Source organism: Rissa tridactyla, chromosome 3 (genome assembly GCF_028500815.1).
Source record: "Rissa tridactyla isolate bRisTri1 chromosome 3, bRisTri1.patW.cur.20221130, whole genome shotgun sequence".
NCBI classification, from domain to species: Eukaryota; Metazoa; Chordata; class Aves; order Charadriiformes; family Laridae; genus Rissa; species Rissa tridactyla.
In genome coordinates this window covers 78,839,244-78,861,367 of record NC_071468.1, presented here as the reverse complement: position 1 = coordinate 78,861,367, position 22,124 = coordinate 78,839,244, and the positions used below count along the sequence as shown (strand labels likewise).

General features: G+C 41.1%; 1 protein-coding gene across 1 annotated transcript in view; it reads right to left on the bottom strand.

Moving 5' to 3' along the window:
• Positions 1-277: 277 nt before the first annotated feature.
• Positions 278-22,124, bottom strand: part of BVES (blood vessel epicardial substance) — a 33,965-nt gene continuing 12,118 nt past the window's right edge. The window contains exons 4-8 of the mRNA XM_054196362.1: positions 14,655-14,842; positions 13,589-13,697; positions 11,343-11,510; positions 8,009-8,150; positions 278-589 (exon numbers count right to left, since the gene is read on the bottom strand). Coding sequence (XP_054052337.1) covers positions 465-589; positions 8,009-8,150; positions 11,343-11,510; positions 13,589-13,697; positions 14,655-14,842 — 732 coding nt within the window. The 3' untranslated portion in view covers positions 278-464. The remainder of the gene's footprint in view (positions 590-8,008; positions 8,151-11,342; positions 11,511-13,588; positions 13,698-14,654; positions 14,843-22,124) is intronic.

Sequence of the window (22,124 nt, the reverse complement as noted above, 5' to 3'; positions counted from 1 at the left end):
TGTACTATTTCCCATGAGACTCTCACAACAATGATGGTAGACAACAGCAGGATGGCTTTGGAAAGATAGTTTCAAAATCTCCCACTGAAAAACATTAAGATACAGGCTTCCAAGAAACTCACAGAAATAAGACTGTGAATATTCTGCACTGAATAAGCCTCCAGAAATTTCAGGCTAGTTAGCCACTTAATATAAATTTACAATGGCAAGAATCAAAGTAAAAATAAAGCAAATACCCATGTCCAGAAAACAAAAATAAAACCCATGCAAGTTGTTTTCTTTTTTTAATTTTTATTTAGAAGTAAAATAAAATGTGACATTTCCATCTAGAAGCCACTGACATACGCGGTGGTAAATTCAAACACGGAGAGGTGGTTTTAGCTTTCAGGTTCCTCCCAAGTTCAACTTCTTCCTCTTGCACCGGAGCTTTGTACAAGCTCTGATATGCCTGAGGACACATCTGTTTAAGGCAGCCGCTGGAGTTCAAGCTTATCAGCAGACGGTGCTTCAAAGACGTCATCTTCAACGCTTTCTTCTATTGGCTTCATTTTTGCCGAAGTTCTCAGGTAGGGAGACGTCCGGCCCGGGCCTGCCACAGTTACAGAGAAATGACCAATTAATTTAACAGCACATACCTGCTCAACATACACCTGTTTGTGACAAAGCGTACACAATCTCAATCTGACGATCCTGTCCTAGCTCCCTCATGAGAGGATTTTGTAAGAGAGGGTTTCTTTGTTGTTTTGGCCCCAGGCGTCAGAGAACCCTAGACATGGGACAGCCACGCTGCTATGACCCGGCATAGCCTCCCAAGGTTCAATCCCTGTGGCCGGCCACGGGCACAGTATTCTCCCCAAATTCAGTGCAAATCCTGACTGCATGAGGTGCCCAACGCTGTGTCCCTGGCAATCGGTTCCTCACCATTACTAATTCTTCTCCACAAATGACAACACGAGTGGCTGCCCATTCACATATGAAAGGTGTGTGCATTTGCACACTTGCCTTGGCTGTGAAAAAAAAACTCCTCGGTGTACCGGGCAAACCTCGGGTGGGTACGTGATCACAGCCCTAACTGCCTTAAAAGCATGCCAGTGTTAAAATTATGGAAAATACCCCCGTAAACAACCACAGAGAAAACAAGATTGCCAGGTGAAGGCCACGTAACTTTTGACTGAGAGCGATCGCGTTGCTCTGAGACAATCTTTTAGAAAAGCAGCAACTCACGGAGCTTGCCAGAGCGGAGTGCACACCACAACTATTGCTGGTAAGACATTAAATAAGAGTTTTTGTGCAAGTTACGTCGATTCTAGTTAAACTTTCAGCATGAGGGTTAAACCACAGAACTCCCCTGACAGCAGTCAAACAGGATTATTTTCCATTGTTCACTCTGAAACTGGCATCTGCACTTGGGACTTTTGTTTCCTCTCAGTACCCTCTTCTGGAGTTAAACCACCACAACGGTACAAGGTTGTAAACAGCTGGCATTTGATGACCAAAAAGATTAGAGATATCTTTGAAATACCATTTGAGAAGAAAAGAGCAAGAGGTAGTGGTCCTGTCTGACAGACTGTCTGTATACAAGCTAAAAATTCAAATTTTCTTGAAAAAAATACTGATAGTCATAACACACTTCTATTGCAGGGCCATTCTTATTACTTTAAAAAAAAAAAAGTTTATCAGATACACATTAAAGTGCTCTGCTAAGGAAGCCTATTTATGAAGGACTCCGTTGTGCTGCATGTGTTACACAGACAACAAAACAGAGCTACAGGCAAGACCAGCGGGTTATCGTATTGCTGCAGTTTTAAATCACATTCACACAAACGCTGTTTGGAATTAGGTTTTCGAAACTTTTCATGTTAAAAATGTATTAGTATTTTCTTTTGACATTCAAAAACTGCTGTAACTGCCATGATAAAGGGTTACTCAGACACACTTTGAAATACTGGAATTGTTAAGTGCTTCTTTTCACACAGATGGGTTTTTATGGCCTAAACAAGTGATGACTAGATCGTTTAATTGTCTAAACCCAAGGTTTGCGGGTACACCTGGGTATAAAATTGGCTTTGCTGGGAGACACCAACAAATTACACTGAGAGACGAAAGGATGCCTGAAAATGCTGGATTACAGTTTCAGCTTTCTTTTCTTTTAGATTTTTGTGTTAGTATAGTTTATTGCCATTTTAGACTGGTTCTCTTTTGTTTAAAAGGGCTTAGTTGTCTCCAGAAATCAGAATTAAGAAGCCGTAAGTCTGTTCAACAGGATCCAATATAAGGTCTAATATCGGCAAGTTGTTTGGTTCAAAGACGTGCCCTTATTTTCTCCAAATACAAAAACACTTGTCTCCCGATGCCCCTATCCAGGGTTGGACAGATGGGCAAGAGACTGAGCCAGACCTTGAACCCAGGCCGTCCATTCACTCCTCTGCTGCGCTCCCTCATGGACCTAAGCCCAAATGCCTATCAAAATGGCATTTCCCATGAAATCCAATCCTGCTTTTAACCACGAGCCGGGTATGACATAGGGAGCACACACAATGGAGATAATACCAAACCGCAACCTTTCTACATTCCTGCTTAGCTTAGAAGTTTGCAAATACAGATGCATAGACCAGCAAATCCAAGTGATCTAAACCAAGCAGCACAGAAAAAGAGACGGTATCACTAACAAGTATACTAATTACTATCAAGCAATAGAATTATTGAATAGAAACTAATACTGAAATGTTTTTTAAAGAATAAAAGTTAGGTGAAGCTACCCTTGAATCAGGTTGAACTCTTTCTGCTTAGCTCAAATTTTGGAAAAAGAGATGCATCAATTTCATTTACGAATAAATTACATAGAGATGGATCATGGATGGCAAGCACAAGTAGCACGTGAAAAACAAATCCCACTTTAATACCTTTTTGAGGATGCCTGCTGAGTTAATGTGATGTTATCAACAGAAAACATCATGCTGCAAACGACTCACTCCGTAAGCATTATAGAACTCTTGTTGGTTATTTCCTTAATATAAAAGCAAACAGTTAGTTGGGTTCTTAGTTAATTAAATTCAAAACACAGTTTTGTTAGTAATCGTAGTTTGGGACCTACTAATTAGTATTTTTCACTGTTTCGCTACTAAACACTTTGAAAAAAGCTTTGTATCAGTTTCTTGAGGAAAGGAGTCAAGGCTGTAGCACAGATAAAAGCACGATTTAAGAATTTTGGTTTATGCAAAAATATAAATGCTAAATTTTTTGAGAATATGGAAATTAGGAGAATAAAACTTATTTCAATTGTAGTAGTCAAATATCATATTTGTAATAGGAAGCTTTTGTCCACACAACAATCGATCACCTAGCAATGACAAGACAGTCCTGTAGAGATCCTGTAAAGGCAAGTTTCTTTTATTAATGTATTATTCTAATGAAAAAAAAAAAAGTTTGTAATTTCCATATGTTCCTCACTAAATCTTCTGGGTTTGGTGTCGGGGTTTTGTTTTGGTTTTTAATAAACAAATGTATGATTGAAGGAGGATGCAGGGGAACAGCACCGGGACAGTAAGCCTCAGTGTATCTCATACTGAATCTTAAAAAACAGACAAAAAAAATTAAAATTGTTCAGTTTCCCTCTGATCTGAGAAAAAGTACATACATGGCCACAATCCACATGGAATACAGACCTTTAAGCAGAGCTCACCTTGGTAGCAACCCCCTCATCAGCAATGACAGTACCCAGGAATAACTAACACAGTCAAAAAACAAAGGAGAAATAAAGGACGGCATTTCCCAAGGTGTGTGACACGCTGCTGCAGGGGTGACCCCCTGCCTCCCCAAAAGGCAAGTACTGGGCTCGGGGGGCTGCGGCCGCACATCATGATGCCAGCGAGGTGCTGGCAGGGGCAGCATCAACTACACCAACTGCTGTTGGACTCAGCAATTTTGGAACGTAAAAGACATTTAAACCCCTCTTTTGGGGAAGGTACACCTCACACACCAGAAAATACGGTACACAAACCAAGGAAAAGTACAACAGAGGAAAAGTGTATTTCTCACGTATGTGCTAAGCACAGATGCATCGTAGGGATTAACATAATTACAGCTGAACATGGCATGCATTTAGATGGCTTTCTCCCAAAGCCAAAATACTGGTGTAAGTGTCTTGCTGCTAAGCCTGAAAGAGAATTTTAATTCTAACTAATTGCACAAACACAGTTTTACAATTTCTTTCAGGCTTCCGAGTGTGCAAATTTGTCCAAGGGCATTCTATGCAATGGAGCGGCTTCAATTTCATGGAGCTTTGCTGTGGAAGAGGTGAAAAGTCAGTCGAGAGCTTATGGGTAAAGATCAGAGAACAGACCAACACAGGAGACTTCATGACAGGTATCCACTACAGGCTGCCCAATCAAGAAGAGCAAGTAGATGGAAGCCTTCTTTAGACAATTGGATGAAGCCTCATGATCGCAGGCCTTGGTACTCGTGGGGAACTTTAACCACCCCAGTATCTGGTGGAAAGTCAACAGGGCTGGGAGCAAGTAGTCCAGGAGATTTCTGAAGAACGTAGCAGATAATTTCTTCAAACAAGTGATTGATGAGCCGACTAGGGGAGGTGCTCTGCTGGACCTGTCACTGACGAACAAGGAAGAACTCATCAGGGAGCTGAAGGCTGATGGTAACCTTGGCTGCAGTGTCCAGGAGCTGGTGGAATTTAAGATACTGAGAAGTGTGCAAGACAAATAGCAGAATTACAACCCTGGAACTGAGGACAGGGGACTGTAGATTGCGTAGGGATCTACTTGGCAGGAACACATGGGACATGGCCTGCAAGGGCAAAGGGACCCAAGGACAGACAGTTGATCTTCAAGGCCACCTTCCTCAAAACACAAGGACAGTCCATTCCAATGCACAGAAAGTTGAGCAAGCGTGGTAGAAGGCTGGCATAGATGAACAGGAAAGTCCTGACAGAGCTCAAACACACACACACGAAGTGGAAGCAGGGATGAGCTGCTTGGGGGGGAATACAGAAACATGGCCCAAGCATGCAGTGATGGCATTAGGAAAGTCAGAGTTCAGCTGGACCTGGATCTAGTGAAGGGCAACAAGAAGGGCTTCTACAAATACACTGGCAACAAAAGGAAGACCAGGGAAACTGTGAGGCCATGGCTCTGTGGGACATGGGATATAGGGATATGGAAAAGGCTGAGATATCCAATAGCTTTTATGCTTTGGTTTTAACTTTACAGGCTTCTCTGGAGGCCTCCCAGGCCTCTGAGTCTAGTGGTAGAGACCAGGACAGTGATACTTGACTTACAGGAAAGCAGGACTGAGTTAAGAACCACTGAAGTCAACAGGAAAAACACAAGACTGTGGAATCACATGGGCTGCATCCAAGCGTGCTGAGGGCTGGCTGATGCGATTGCAAGATCCCTCACTATCATCTTGGAAAGGTCACAGCAGTCAGGGGAGAGAAAAAAAGGCCACTGTCATGGCTATTTTCAAGAAGTGCAAGGAGAAGCACCCACGAAACTATTTGCCTATCAGTCTAACCTCAGTCCCCAGGAAGATTATGGAGCCTGTCTTCCTGGAAGCCATGTCCAAGCACATGAAGGACGGGAAGGTGACTGGGAATAGCCAACACGGATGTACCATGGGCAGATTGTGCCTTCTGTGGTGAGATGATGGGCTCTGTGGATGAAGGGAGTACAGCAGATGTTGTTTACTTGGACTGTAGCATGGCCCTCCACAGTCTACCATAGAATCCTTCTAGCCAAATGGGCGAGAAATGGACTGGATATATGGACTACAGTTTGCTGGACTGCTGAGTTCACAGGGTGGCGAACAGCAGTACAAAACCCAGCTGGCAGCTGGTTACCAGCAGTGTCCCTCGAGGGCCAAAACCAAGGCCTATAATGTTCAATATACTAATGACCTGGATGATGAGATGGAGTGCACTCCCACCAAGTTCACAGACAACAGACAAGTAGTGAGGGAAACTGTTGATAGGCTAGAGGATAGGGTGGCTAGTGAGAAAGGGACTTCAGAGGCTGGAGAACAGAACTTACAGAAACCACATGAAGTTCAACAAAGGCAAATTCCTGCACCTGGGACATGACAAACCTACACAGCAGTACAGCCTGGGCATCAACTGGTTGGGAAGCAGCTTTGCAGAAACAGAGCTGAGGGTCCTGGTAGACACAAAATGGAATGAGTCAGCAGAGTGCCCCTGCAGTGAAGAAGGCCATCGATACATTGGTCCACATTAGCAGCATATACTGGGCCATATTAGCGAGAGCATAGCCAGCAGGTCGATGAAAGAGATTAAACCCCTCTATTTAGCACTTGTGAGACAGGATCTGGAGTGCTGTGTGCAGTTTTGTGCTTCCCCAAACAAGAAAGACATGGACATACTGGAGCAAGTGCAGTGGAGAGCAACCAAGATGGTCAGAGGCTGGAGCACATGACGTACACGGAGACGCTGCAAGAACTGGGTGTGTTCAGCCTTATGAACAGATGGCTCTCGGGGGATCTTACTGTTGTCTTCGGCTACCTAATGGAAGTGTATAAAGAAGACAGAGCCAGACTCTTCTCGGAGGCATGCACTAAAGAACAAAGGACAACAGTCATGAGTTGCAATAAGGGAAATCTTTTTCGCCATGAGGGTGGTAAAGGCCTTGGAACAGGTTGCCCAGAGAGGCTGTGAAGTCTTCCACCTTGGGAACATTCAAAGCTTGACTGGACATGACCCTGAGCAACCTGCTCTTGCTGACCCTGCTTTGAATATGGGGTTGGACTAGACAATCTCCAGAGGTTCCTTCCAACCTCAACTGTTCTGTGATTCTAAATGTCCTTTCAGGGAAGAGAGAAGAAATAAAGAAAACACTGGAATTTTCATCAAACTATATTCCAGGTGTCACCCTTGATATTCTAGTAGGGTGAAACACTAGCAAGGCTTTTGCTTCCATCTATCTGGGCATGCAGACTATACCAATGTTAAAGAGTGAAAACAGACACGCCCTCCAAATCTGAAGGAGTTCCTGGATGGGAACTGTGAGGAACACAATGGAAAACAGATAATTAAACATGAAAATACAAATACTTTAAAATACTTTGTCTGCTTAGTAAAGAGTTTAACCATAATAAATAACTGGCAGTGATTTTTTTTCCTCGTATATTTGAATTCTAATTACTAATGAATAATAATTCCCAAATCAAAATAAATAATCCTATATGATCGTTTTAAATTCCATTAAACTAACAACTTATGCCAAACAATAAAATTGAGCATCTTCTGGGTTTTTTTTTTGTTCAAAAGCTGCTTTCAGAATTCAGGCTACTGTTGAAGTTGAGATCCAGGAAAATTAAAAGTAAAAAATAACAATAGCCTAGAAAGAATTGTTTAGAAGGTTCCTACAAAGGAATATATTCCAAGAGTAGAAGCAAAAATGTCACATGTGGTTTCTTCCCTCATTTCATCTGTTCTCTATTACTCCTGTCATATAAAGCACAGTGAAGGAGAGCCTGAGAGGATATCTGGAGCTTTTCCAGGTGGCATTAAAACATTCCTTGTACACCACATTTCTCCAGACTCTGCTGATACAAACTCCCTCAGGAGGAAATACCAAGCACCGACTTGCTGAGGGAAAGTTTTGTTTGGGTTTTTAATTTCTGCGAGCACCAGTCACAGATCAAAGGAGATACTACTGTGACAGGCACTGTACTTTCACAGTTTTGTCCCATTGTGATAAACATTCCACATTATGTCTACACATTAACATTATGCCAAAAATTATTACAATACATGCCGGGTTTTTTTTGCCAGTATCTACATGAGGCAGCTTCACTCAGCATACAAAGCCTTACGCATCTTATGAATTCCCTACAGTTAGGTCCCTCCACTTAGTTGATGTACAGCAGCACCCAAAAAGCTACAGTCTGCTCCCACTCAGGGCAACAGGAGTTCTGCAATCATCTCTAACGATCAACCAAGCTGTGTTCGAAACTGGCATGAGCTACTTTGAGCACTCACGAAGAGAGGATGCAGAGGAAGTCCCCCGAAGAAACATCTGCAAGCCATCCTCACTGTCACTGCTGCTGGCCATGCTGTTTCTCATCTGCATCACAGAGAGCTGTGAGCAAAGACTAGGCTGTCGATCAATCTTTTTTGAAGCCTAAAAAAAAAAATAAAAATTATTATTTAAAAAAGGTATCAAGTAAATTGAAATAAAAACGGAAAATAATTATTTCCTCTGGAGTAGATGCTCTGGTCTCAGCTACGACTATTCACAGATCAAGAAACCGGTTAGAACAGAAAATTCTATGCAGTATAAATTGGTTTAACTGAAAATAGAAGATGCCAGTAATATATTGGAATCAGAAGATTGACAAGCATGACACCTCAGATTAATTATTATTGAATTTTAACTCTGCTTTGCACTGGACAATTCACGTATTTTCCTACAGAAAGGTTGATTTTTATTATTTGGTAATTCATTATTTAGGTATGATGGTCTGTAATTAAATACAGCCTTTATGATGAGCCTGGTCCTCCTTGCTAGCAATTTGGATCTTAACAGAAATTTGTTCACTTTCCTGGCTTTTCATTTCATCAGGTTAGAAATTGGTGAATGTCATTCCTTCCTAGTAGATGACCATTGGGCTCCTGATTGTACTGAAGACAGATTAAATGCATCACATAAACATTATCCTCCACCTATCAAACGGCCTTATGAGCTTCCATTTCCTTTGAGCAGTCTTCCTGAGAAGACTTTGTACTATAATATTTATATGAAACCATAGACTGTACCTTGTTAAGTATTACTGCAAGTCAGAATGCTGTTTTAGCTGTATGTGAAAGATTGTAATCAATGACAAAAGCATAACCAATAACTTGACTTTACTGAATTTTAAAAGTTGGGAATTATCACGTGGAGAGGAATGACTGTTTTCCCAACAGTAGTGAAAACCTCCTTAGGTACGAGAAAATCATGGGGTTCCTTACAAATAAATGGATACTTTTCTGATTTCCAACATACAGTGAACAGACATTCTTATCTTCTTACTACCATCTTGATGATGAATAATCTATACTGTATTTCTTTTAGTTGTTGTTTCTTGTACGTCCCCTGTGTACAGAAATCAACTACAGCATTTTCTGTTGAGATCGTCACCACTTCAGAAGCATTAAAGACACCAGTAATACGTATATTTGACAATGCAGCCTGTGAGAAGTGACACATGCACAAGGTGCTGGCAATGGGGAAATGAAGGATAATTTATTTGACGGTTCTTGCCCTATGTCATGTAGGAAGGGCTTGTGCAACAGGATTTTCATTTGAGGAATAATAAAAAGGTACTACAAATTTCCCAAAAGCTCACTCTTAATTTTTGTAACATACATTTGCAAAAGTTACTGTGATGAAACAGTTACAATAATTTTAAAATCATGTGACTATTGTCACTAAAGATAAAGACTTGGTACAAACTGAAGTTAAAGCGTGCAGATCTGAAGTCAAAGGAGGGGTGAAATTTGGTGGTTTGATAAGAAGGTATGATAAGGACCTTTCACTTTAACAACCAATTACAACATTACAATGAGCACTTCATTATACTTTCATTTCAAGAAATATCTATACTAGTGCTGAAGCTCTACAGTGCCGGAAGTCAAGCGTATTGCAGATGACTGTACACTAGGCATGACATCCTAATGCTGTCATCCACACGTCAAAAAAGAAAATGAGGGAAGGAAAGAGGAAAGAAAAGAGGGAAAATAAAACAGAAAATAGAAAAGAGGAAAAAGAGAAAAAGGAAAACAAGAAAAAACAAGAAAAAAAAAAAAAAGAAGAAAGAGCAAAAAAGAGGAGAAAAAAAGGCAAGGTGAGGAGTGTTGAGAAGAGCAGTCTCCCAGGAGAGGCAGTCTGAATGCAATCCCCAGCGCACACAGGAGGCACACTGCTACACGTTCCTTTCAGATGCCATACTCCAGGAACAGCTTACTGTCTATGTAGATGTGGGTTTTACTACAGAACATTTTGCTATAATTACTTTCATTAAAAAAAAAAAAGCAGCTTTAACCACATACTCTATAAGATGTATTTTATAAATGGTACATTCCTGCTAGATCACTTTTATCTTACTGCATTATTAAGATTAAAACAGAGATCCGAAATAGTTTTGAGGATCTGATTGCAAGACAGTGTAATCCTCTATTTCACTGACCAGAAGGCAGAATAAGCAGTACTTTACTGCTATTAAATTGTTTCTCCAACAGTCCCTTCTTTTCGCTTTCTATAGCCAGTACAAAACTGAGAAAACTTACAATGTCTAATTAGCCATGAAGACATGACAAGTCAGGCCTATTGGACAGTAGCAGTGGCAGTCATTCCTTTTGGATCATTTTCTAGTAAATTCACAACTTTGCAGAAGCAACTATTTTACCTATATACGAGATGTTTATTGGCAATCTGATGAGAAGGATTTTTGCTCTGAGTTTCTGTGAGTTAAATCAATACAGACAGAATATAAAAATACTGTTATTATAAAATTATAAAGCTTTTCATAAATGATGGTGAAAGTTCTTCAAATAAATTATATATGAGAACCCTACAGCCACTACATAAATAATAAAAAACCCCCAAACCACCAGCAGCCAAGTTACTGTCCAAATCTTGAAAAGCCATGTAACTAAGACGACAAAATGTAAGTAAAACAAGATAATCAATATATCCATGACTACACCTAGATAACCATGACACGTAAAACAATCTACATGCAAAGAAGAATGAGGTATATTCGGAGCACTGAATATTTTATATATATTTATATTTAGTTATATTTTATACGCATTTCATGCCTCCTTCTGCTAACTACCTTGTATCAATCTAACTGGTTTGGTTTTTTGGGTTTTTTTGTATTTGCAACCCTCCACACATGTTGAAATTATTCTTCTTGGCAACCAGCACTACCCAGTTTGACCCCAGCAAGCAAATTCTTTGAGAAGAAACCCTGAAGCTTCTTTGTACAAAGGCATCCATTTGTTAATGAGAAAGGTTATCCAGGGAGAAGCACCTATTTTAGGTACCGGCCATCATGTCTAGCTAGCTAGAAATAGTTGTGCTAGTGGATCAGTTCTGAATCTCGGTTATTCATCTTTCTTGCACGTTACCGTGCTAACTTTAACCAATATTGCTTCCGATAGACATGTTGCGCTGACTCACGCTTTGGCACTAGAAGGCAATGAATGTGAATTCAGCAGCTGATAGCAAGAATTTAAAAAAAAAGGTGCTTTAAGAGGATTTAAAATTGAAGTAACGATGCATTTGTGTGGGGGAGGAAAATTCCCAAACAGAACTTCAGTTGCTTACCTTGTCATTTAAGGTCGGGTCATTCAATGAGTAGAGTTTATTTGTAATATCTTTGCCAATAAGATACTTAAAGATCTCAAAAAGAAATGGCTCAGTTTCCAGAAAATAAGTCAGCCTTTCCCTGGACCAGCACAGGAACTTGCAGTTATCATCTGCAATAATGGTGACCTGAGAAAATACATGAGAAAATACATGCTTAGAATTAGCACATTTGAACATGATTTTAAATTAGCACATTTAAACATGCTTTAAAATAAGCGATAGAATGTTATTTGCGCCTCCAGTTAAAATAACTCTTAAAGCCATAAAACTATTTTGTATCTCTTAGAACGCGATAGTTACAAAATGTAAAACATCTCAGATATATATTAGCATCATATTTTTAACCGATAAGCATCACCAGTTTGTTTTTCAGCAAACCTGGGGCGGGGGGAGATAATAGGGGAAAATCTCTAACAAGTTCCCAAACTGTGAAAGCACTGATATTAGGGAAGGTTTACATATAAAGTCAGTCCTACAGTGATGACACTACTCGCATCCCAACAGATTTACGTGTTGCTTGGTTTTATTTTATGTCGCTGTCACCAAGCAGGAACAAGTGGCATAGTCCAAAGGTCTCCATCAAAGATTTTTTTTTTTAATATAAAAAAAAAAATCACTAAAAAGTTTAACCTTTCTCTCTTCACTATCAGCCCCGCTGATCCTAAAAGTACCACCTTCTAGCAGTTGAGCTAAGGCTCCGTTTGCTCAGTTACTGATAACTCAGCTATGGATAGTTATTACAGAGGAGCTGGCACCCTCTCCAGGGTGGCTGGACCCGCCAGCTTCATCCCCCCGCACCGGCAGAGGGCACACCGAAACCTGCGCCGCTCCGTCATACTCAACGGCGGGTTCTGCCAGGGACAGTCAGTCGTCTACATAGAAATCAGATGCTCTCTGCTATCGCAAGCTAACGTGACCTCCTGAAAAAATTAAAAATACATAAAGCCTAAGAAATGATGGGAAACGGTCACGTATGCGTGGGTTTTAACTTCGCCGTCTGCAATACGAGCACACAGGCTGGGGAAGAATTTGCCAGCGTTGCCAGCAGATGGGGTCCTTAAGACTGAATCCGTGCCCTCTCACAATGTTAACGCTGAGAGAGCTCATATGGCAGCAACAAGCACAACTCAGGAGCGAAGGCTGCACACCGCACCAGACTGAAATAATTTTTAAGGCAGGCAGAAGTCGAGGCATGAGCCTTTTCCCTTCGGAAGGGACCCATTTGTAGCCGGTCGCCTATGAGAGAAACAGGCAGTGCCAAGAGGGCGGCCGTGCCGCGGGACGCCTCACCGCCGTGCAACGAATACATCCAGACAACTCTCTCTCCTTGGCGTTAAGCCTAGTGTTTGACCGGAACATATGACATCAACCACTGATTTTAGAGTCTACGTTGCTCTCCCGTCCCTTCCCTTCTGCCAGGGCATCCGTGTGGATGCACCCAGCCAGACACCGTCTGGTCATTATTAGACATACCCAGTTAAAGAACATCAGGTAAGAGGTAGCAAAATAGCCATTTCGGCAATGTGGCTTCTCAGAAAAAAACCACTTCTCTAACAGTAAGAAAAACCACCCCTCTCTAATAGTATTTTTTTCCCCACAAGCTAGAGTATAAGATATCCTTTAATGTACTAGCATAATTACACTGCCAGAGATATATACCCTTTTTGTTCCCCGTATGAATATTTTTATTCAATACTGTGATCTCTTTCAGCTTACGTTGCTTTAACAACGTTCAAAATGACAGAAGCATTCATACATTTAGATAAACACCAATTTCAAACCACTTGTGCCTGAATTTTTAATCTTTCATTTAAGTAACACCAAATGTTACAATAATTATTTTTCCTTCTCTGTTTTTGACCCTGTGATGAGAATGCTCACATAATCTCTTTTTTTCCAGTAAAGCTATCTCTTAAATTATTTGTCCTGAATAATCTCTTAACACAAAATAAAACTTGGAAACAATAGAAGACAACAGAACACCAAATGCCACACTGCTCAGTGAACACCATCGTAATACTGTTTTGCAGCATTTAATTTTAAAAGTTATTCTTGATACGGTCCATCATGAAACACCAGTACTAGAAAGCTAACAAAATTATGCAGGCCAAATAGTTCACTGTGGATCAAATTTATGCTCTGTTTTGTTTTTTTTTTTATGAACTCATTCATTCATATGCACCGACACTTAAACCGAAGTGTACCTGGAATTTCTCACCCCGGTTCATCTGCGTTGATCGAAATTCAGGAGAATCTATAAAGGCACAGGGGTATATATTATGCAGAAAATGCCCTCGATAAGACACCTTCATTCTGAAAATGAAAATGTATGAAACAACATTTTAAAGTCACGGAGGTTGATTCATTTAATCCAAAATTTGGATATGATTATTGACAATGGTAAAGCAGCAGGTAACAGGCAAAGATATGTTCGCCTTCTGGAATTTGAGCCCCAGAGCTACCCTATCTTCTGCCTAAACCTCCACCAATTCCAAGCAGAACAGGCTGGAAGCCAATTCGAGTTGCGTATCCTCAAACGCTGCTATTCCAGATGAAAAAGCTCTGAAGAGTTATGCTATACAGCCCCACCACAATCAGGCTTCCTTTAGATAACTAGCTTTGCAGTAACGAGCAGCTAATGACTTCAAAGAAAAACGATGAAACCCGACATCACTCCTGCCATCAACAGAAACTGGTTAAAGTATCGGCCAGAACTTAGCAAGAGCTTCAAGATTACAGCCTGGCCACGGAAATGTATTTTACCCATTCTGACCTGGGTCCTGTCAGCCTCGGGGCAGCGCACCTGCCCCTCTCTGCTTGCACGTACACGTGCAATGAATCCGTTCCAATAGGCCTGGTTTTTTTAAAGTCTACTGGAGGGATATTTTTTTCCCTTCCCTCGCGCACAATATTTTTTAACCTTAAAACCTGGGAACGCACTGAGAAGATGACTTAAATATCTAAGACTCAGGCAAATCTCTTGCTTGTTCTGGAAGACGCTGCCTTCGGTATTATGCAAACATAACTCCCCCTAAAATCCACGCAGCTGCACACACAAGTGGAGACATAATATGCTGCCACAGTAAGGGACACTGTTGCCATTTAAGAACAGTGTCACAAAATAGTCTATGGCTATAGAATATTTGGCTGTAGACCATAATGCGGTACAAACAATAGACTTAAAAAAACTAACAAAACCCCCAACAACTTCCTAATCTATTCAGCCACCACACAAAGCATAAGACTGTCCCCAGGCTTTACAGAACCTACTTCCCCTTCAGCAGGATGCTTAGCCTATCATCAACTGATGTTTTATCTTCCGCAGCATAGGCTTGACCTGTCTTTAAAGTCTGAATGTTGCAGAACTGTCCAGTTAGTCTTTGGAAGAGCTCTGGAGGCACGTGGAGAGGTTCAAACATTCTCTTGTAGAGGCTGCTAAGCTCCTTCTCTATCTTGATCTAGAATGCAAAACCAAAAGACATCAATAAACACAGAGGCATTAGTCGAAAAAGTGTAAGACTGCGTGCATGGTTTAGTTGCTACATTTGAGGAACATCTTCGTTATGTTTAGGCAAGAATAGAACTGGTAAACGCGTGACATCTATCCATAAACATTGTCTACAACAGGGTGACCAAAACCTTGTCTAAAATTAGCCAGGCTGGCACACTGGTGCTTTAGGCTGCTGTTCCATCCAAGCGGCACATTAAATCAGACACACGGAGTCTTTGGAGATGTCAGTTGATGTAACAGCGAATAGGACTTGGGCCAGAATTACACAGGAAAAAAAAAATAAAAGAGGTTGCCTGCATTTTTCATACCACATGCACACCTCATTCTGGCCATCTCTTAGGCTCTCCTGGGAGCCCCTTTCATTCCTGAGCTTCTTGGTTTACTTGCACTAGAAAAGCAGTACTACGAGCCCTGAAAAACAAACCCATCATATTGAAACTACATGTTATGAAGGAGGGGAAAAAAAACCCCAACCAACATTGCCAGCTGAACAGCCCACATCCAGGAGCCCACCCAAACTCAGGCAGCGGCAATGAGGGAAAGGATGCCGGCTGAAATCCCAAGCCTGGCAGTCTTTCTTGAATGAAGGCAGCAGGGAATGAGACAGTGTCCCAGCCTCCCCGAAAGCAGAGGCAGCCTGAACAAAGCCTGTGTGTTTGCTGCGAGGAAAACAAATTAGAACAACAAGCATCAGATAATGAAAAGATAAAATATACATATAACAGAGAATAAGGAAAAATAACAAAGAAAAAAGGCAGAAAAAGAAAAGGAATCACTACTTCAACAAATGAGACAATTCCAAGTGTACACAATTTTCTATATATTTTTTTTGTATTTCAATATTAAAAACAGGGGAGGAGAGAAGGCAACAGCACGGGAGTCCAGGAGTCACTTTTCAGCTGCTGGTAGCCAACAGTGGGAATCAAGAAACTTCTGGTCACCTTGAGGCTGGAGAAGGTGGTGAATCCAGAATGACCATGGGAGGCCCCAGGTTGTCTGAGGCCCACGAGGTCTTCAAACTGTCCCTCTTCCCTTCCCAGGAGAGCATTTTAGAGTGAAAATATTAGTCTTTAGTCCCTAAAAGATGTGTGTATTCCACATGAGAAATCCTCCCTGAGCTGCTTTCGGTAGAATTACCTGCGTGTGTGAAACAGTAAACCAAGCATAATTAAAAGTTTTTGGAAAACTGAGACGGTTTCCTTGTTACATTTCAAGTTTATTTAAATATAGAACAAATTGAGCAGAGGCAGAAAGTTTTTAGATACGTGGAGCCCTCTTTGGAGTATTTCACACACAGCCTCAGTCACTGATGCGATCCATCGCACATTTGGGCCACTGAACGCCATAAGAATCACTCTGGAAGTGACAATCCGGCGGGCAGAGGCCGTGGGTTAATCCCATGGAAACAGCATACCGTTCATTATTAAATTGCTAAGCAGGAAGATATCAGGCTGCTTATCTGACCTTGCCATTATAATTTCATGACTTCTCAGCCTTTATATTTCCACAAACACTCAACGAAAGGATATCCCAAACCTGCAGGCTTCACTTTTTACCCAGGCAGCCTCAAACCATGAAAAATAAAAGCAAGTTTTTTCCAAAGGCTTAATGTAAAAAATTCTTGTGAGAGTGCTCCTGAGAACTTTCTTTTCCTTACACACAGCCAAACTTTTTGCCACCTTTGTGTACAGTATCTGTGTACATTTACCACCCACAATTGTATTAAAGCATTCAGTTGGTTTGATTTTTTTGATCTGCCCATACATAAGCTTCAATCAAACATGAATTACTGCCTCCTCAAAACATTTAAATGGATCTTTCCATTTCATTACACTGTCAACATTTTGTTACATGTGTCCCTCCTTCTACAAATTCATCTCTGCCCAAGAAATGCCATCAGAACCAAGAACAGGAGGGCTAGAATATAAATGTTCAGAAAAGATTAACAATAAAGTCATAGAATGACAGAATGGTGGAAGTAGGAAGGAACTTCTGGAGGCCATCTGGTTCAACTTCCTTGATCAAACAGGGTCACCTAGAGCAAGGATGCCCAGGACCATGTTCAGATGGCTTTTGAATATCTCCAAGGATGGAGATTTCACAGCCTCTCTGGCCAACCTGTGCCAGTGCTCCTTCACCCTTTCGCTAAAAAAAGTGTTCCTGATGTTCAGACAGACCCTCCTGTGTTTCAGTTTGTGCCCATTCCCTCTGGTCCTGTCACTGAGATACTGTTGCCTCTCTTTGCTGCAAGGGCCCATTGCTGGCTCATGTTCAAGCGGGTGTCCATCGGGACCTTCAGGTCCTCTTCTGTGAAGATGCTTTCCAGCTGGTCAGCCCCCAGCGTATGCTGGTGCATGGGGTTGTTCCTCCCCAGGTACAGCACTTGCACTTCTTGTTGAACTTCATGAGGTTCCTGTCAACCCATTTCTCCAGCCTGTTGAGGTCCCTCTGGTTGGCTGCCCAACCTTCTGGCCTATCAGCCACTCCTCCCGGTTTTGTGTCATCAGGGTACACTCTGCCCATTCATCCAGTCATTAATGAAGATATCAAACAGGACTGGGCCCAGCACTGACCCCTAGGTTACACTGCTAATACACACACTAATACAGTGTGTACAGTACATACTTCCTACTAGACTTCATACTCCCGATTACCACCCTCAGCCCAGCCATTCAGGCAGTTTTCAATCTATTTCATTGTCTCCTCATCCAGCCCATACTTCAACAGCTTCTCTAGGAGGATTTCATGGGATACTGTCAAAAGCCTTACTGAAGTTAAGATAGACAATATCCACCACTCTCTCCTCATCTACCTGGCCACTTATTTCACTGTAGAATGTCATGAGGTTGGTTAAACATGACTACTCCCTGCTGAATCCACGCTGACTGCTCCCAATCACCTTCTTGTCCTTCAAGTGCCTGGAAATGGTTTCCAGGATTAGTTGTTCCATCACGTTGCCAGGGACTGAGGTGAAGCTGACCAGCCTGCAGTTCACTGGATTCTTCTTTTTGAAGAAACGACTTTACTCCAGTCCTCATGCACTTCTCCCAGTCAACACAATTGTTCAAAGATTATCACGAGCGTCCCCACAGTGACATCAACCAGCTCCCTCGGCACTCGTGGGTTCACACCATCAGGGCTCACAGATTTACATACGCCCAGTATGTCACCTGACCTCAAGTTACACTGAATCAATTATTAATTAAATCTTCAACCAGTGACTACATTTATATGAAACTGAGGTTTTTTTGTTTCCTCTATGTTCCTTATGCCACAGTCTTTAACACCTCAGAGGACATCTACATGGACAAAACTAAGATTAAATTTAAACTGCCAAGAGAAAGTGTGTTAGGGATTGCCCTAAACTGTTGGATTTCAAAATACGCGCCATATACCTGTGAAGTTAGATGACAATTGGTTTTGCCCACTGGGCCTCCAGGAATCCTCATTTTTAACAGCCATATCAATTTAATTTGCACCTCCTTCTATACATGACAACTGCAACTCAAAGAGATAAGTTCCTTTCTCAGATGAACACACAAGTAGACTCAATGACTCAATTTCCCCCCAGACTCATGAATTCAAAATATCACATACGGACCTGACGACAGGATTTGGGCCTGGATTGCTAATGCAATCCCTTAACTAGCACATAATTCAGGTTTCATGATCTCCCTCTAACGTGCAACACTTAAAAGAGAAAGCAGGCATAACCACTTTCTTAAAGACTGATCAGGTTGGACACTGTAGGTGTATTTCGTATGGTCTCCTTCATAACAGCCTATTCACCCTTCACAAGCACAGCTGACTGCTCCTCCAGTCACGCTTGTGGGTCATATTCCAAATGAGCCATACGGGTAGGTGTAATGTTTTGTTCAGCAGTGGTTGAAATACTCTGGGACACTGCCAGAGCTCCGAGTCAGAACTCTGGAGAGACACCGATTAGACTCTTTCAGCTTCCACTCAGACTAAAAAAGCCAAATCTGTAAAGCTCCAAGGACTCAAATCCACAGAAATAATCTTCTGGTCAGAAAAGAAACTCGCTGGTATTTTTGCATGCTCCATTTAATAAAATAAATATTTAACAACTCAACTTATCAATTATTCATTTTGTAATATGACTAAATGTAATTATTCTTCCATTCCTTCAAAACATCATTTGTGAGGATGACTAAATAAAATTGATTTTGAGATGGGCAATACAATAGTTGCAGACAGAAAATCTCATTCAAAATTAGTTCCTGAGATTTTATTTTTTCCTCCATTCTTTAGCTTTCCTTTAGGAAAAGCACTTAAAAACAGCCTTCAAGTTCATAATAAACAGAATGTGTAAGACACATATAAATGCATGCGTGACTGCCAGGCATCACTTCAAGTAAGCTTGCTGATCATAGTCTGTAACAAAGAGATTTATATGTTGTTTGGGATATTACCCTGATTCCACATAATTTCAACTATTGTTGAAATTCATGTGATTTAGTAGGTATTTAGAGCCCAGTTTTCAGAGGAGCTGAGTACCCACAGTTCACAGACCACAGCAGTAAGAATATAAATCTGAAAGCAAGACTCCAGTTCTCCACTACGTTACAGCTTAGATCAGCATGAAGCAATGTGATTATTTTATTTTCCTCATACCGCTAGAGAGCGGCAATGAAGACTATGTAAAGCTCAGGTGGCAGTTTATAATGGTTGCGTAGGCTTGTTCCCTAGCCAGGGGACAGGGATGTCACTATTGCATCTTAAACAGATATTGGGTGGCTGGGTTGAATTACACTGGACAACCAGCTAAAACTAGGTGCTTAACTTGGAGATGGATGGAGTGAGACAAGAGGATTCCAATTCCTATTTCATAAGGTAAAGCTACTGCTGCAGAAGTAAAGACCACAAATAATTATTCATACTCTTTGAAAATGCTCTTAATTGTTAGACTCAAGTATTACATGCTTCCTCTCCGAGGCCTTTTGTTTCTGAGAGCGCCCACGTCCTGAACAATCTAATATCTCAGTACAAGTATCGGGATGTGACTGAGACAACTTAAGAAAACAGTCGCTCTCTATGTAGAGCATTTCCCAGTTAAAAAATATTAGATATTCCTCCTACACTTCACTGTTTCTATTTCTTGCACATTTCTGTCTTTAGAAAGCAGTTCAATATTGCAGAAGATGAGGGGGAAAAAAGAGAGAGAGATTCAGTAAAGGCATCTGTGGTGGCAGTTTCATGATTTTGCTTTGTTCTCTATCCAAAATTATAGAGAATGTCGAGATGTAGTCATACATTTTAGAGTCAACACAACTGACATTTGGCTTAGGATGGCTCTACTGATAGCAACTCCAGTCTCACCAGAAGGACTGTCTGGGAGTCTTCACATGGAAGATCATTCCTGCAAGCTCCCTCATTCCGCTCAAGATCTGGAGCATGGGGCATTGATCTGAACTAAGCGCTGTAAGCTTTACCCCCACAAAAACTTATTTTGAAAGAGAAGCATGCACATCTACAAAGGTCAGGATTAAATGACTATCCATGACATAGGTGCCAGAGAAGTTTCACACGACCAGACAAGAAAGGCGAAACTTACAATTCAACTACTTCACTTTCGTTTTTCATGGAATTGGTGGAAGACCATATTCTGATCATGGTGGGATACACAGAGTTAGCATATAGGTTCATAAAACTTATTTTAAACGCAGCTGACTTCAACTAATTATTATCTGTCATTCGTTAAGGCAACTGTAAGTACTCTCACTGTCCAAACCAGAATTTGCATTAGATCTTTCCCATGCTTTATTTTTAGTTTGAGAAGTTTCCCTTATCACTCCCTACGGAACAATGCTGTTTTACCACGGACAGAGAGAAAAAGCTCCAGTCCAGAAATTCATACAGGGACAAAGGTGAAATCATAGAATCTTCATGGTTGGAAAGGACCTATGAGTAGTTTTACATTCACTATAATTTGGTGTCTGCAAATTATAGTAAATCCTAGGCCACGATCACATACAGCAACGGGAGTTATGCAAAGAACTAAGCAGATTAGAGAGTATATAAAAAAAAATATCCAAAAAACACCAGCACAAACACTAAACGTTGCTGGACTCAAGCACAAGCCCAGGACCTCGGCCAGAAGTCGTCCCCTGGTGATGTCTCCAAGTCAGGACACAGCTATGCACGAGCACAGAGTATGGCAGGCACTGCGTGCAGGTGAATGCCAGAGCTGTTAGGTTGCCTCCCAGCAGGTATCTAGATGTCCAAGTGCTCCTTCAGTGTCTATGAAGTCAAGCAGCAGAGTCTGTGGCTGAACCATTTCTTGGATGTCAGTGGCTGGAGCACAAGCCCGCCCAGAAGTCCTGCTCTGCTCTGGTTTCGCTCAAGAGCCACAGAAGTAGGAACGTGGCTGCCTGAACAGATTCCACACCATGGATCAAGATGGGTGCAAAGAACCATTTGGTGTTCTTGCCAGGACATGGGAAGTATTTAGTTAGGCTCTAATAAGACCCAGATACTAAACTTCTTTATGCAGGACTTACTTAAACCTGGATGGTCTTCTATTCACAGTGTTTCTCGACCTGTCCCACCCAAAGCTGTTATGCAACTCAACTATTATTCACTCTTAGAAATTCTGCCCAAATTATGGGCCTTGAATAAAAGTTTTAAAGGAAAAAAGTTAAGACTTATCTTACACTAAGTTTCCTTTCAAGTCTTTCTGAGAAAAAAAAAAATCTTTCTGTGTCATCTTATTGTTGGACAGTGAGCTGAGAACTAAACTTAAAAAAGGAGTTAGTGTTAAGGTGTGTAGGGGGGTGTTTCTGAAAAAAAAAACCACAACAAAAAACCGAAAAAAACACCAAAACCCCCTGATTTAAAAAGAATTACTCAAAATATTATATTTTACACCAATTAAAACAGTATAATATTTTTCATGTAATGTTCACAAGTACTGTAATTTCTTAAACTTAATGGAAAGAAAAATACTAAAATTATTTTAAGTCTTAATAGACCAGCCATGTAGTGCTGTTTCTTTGCATATCAGAACTAATTCTTGGCTATGGTTTAAGTCTTAAAGGTCACGTAGCCCAGCAGATGGTAACCTTTGGATGAATCTGTGCTCCACACTGGAGGAACACTGCTGTAGGTAGAACCCTTCCTTCGTTAACACATGTACATAGATGTACTCAATTTTTCAACTCATTGTAGACAGATGCAATTTAACCTTTAGCCTCTTTTTATATACTGTG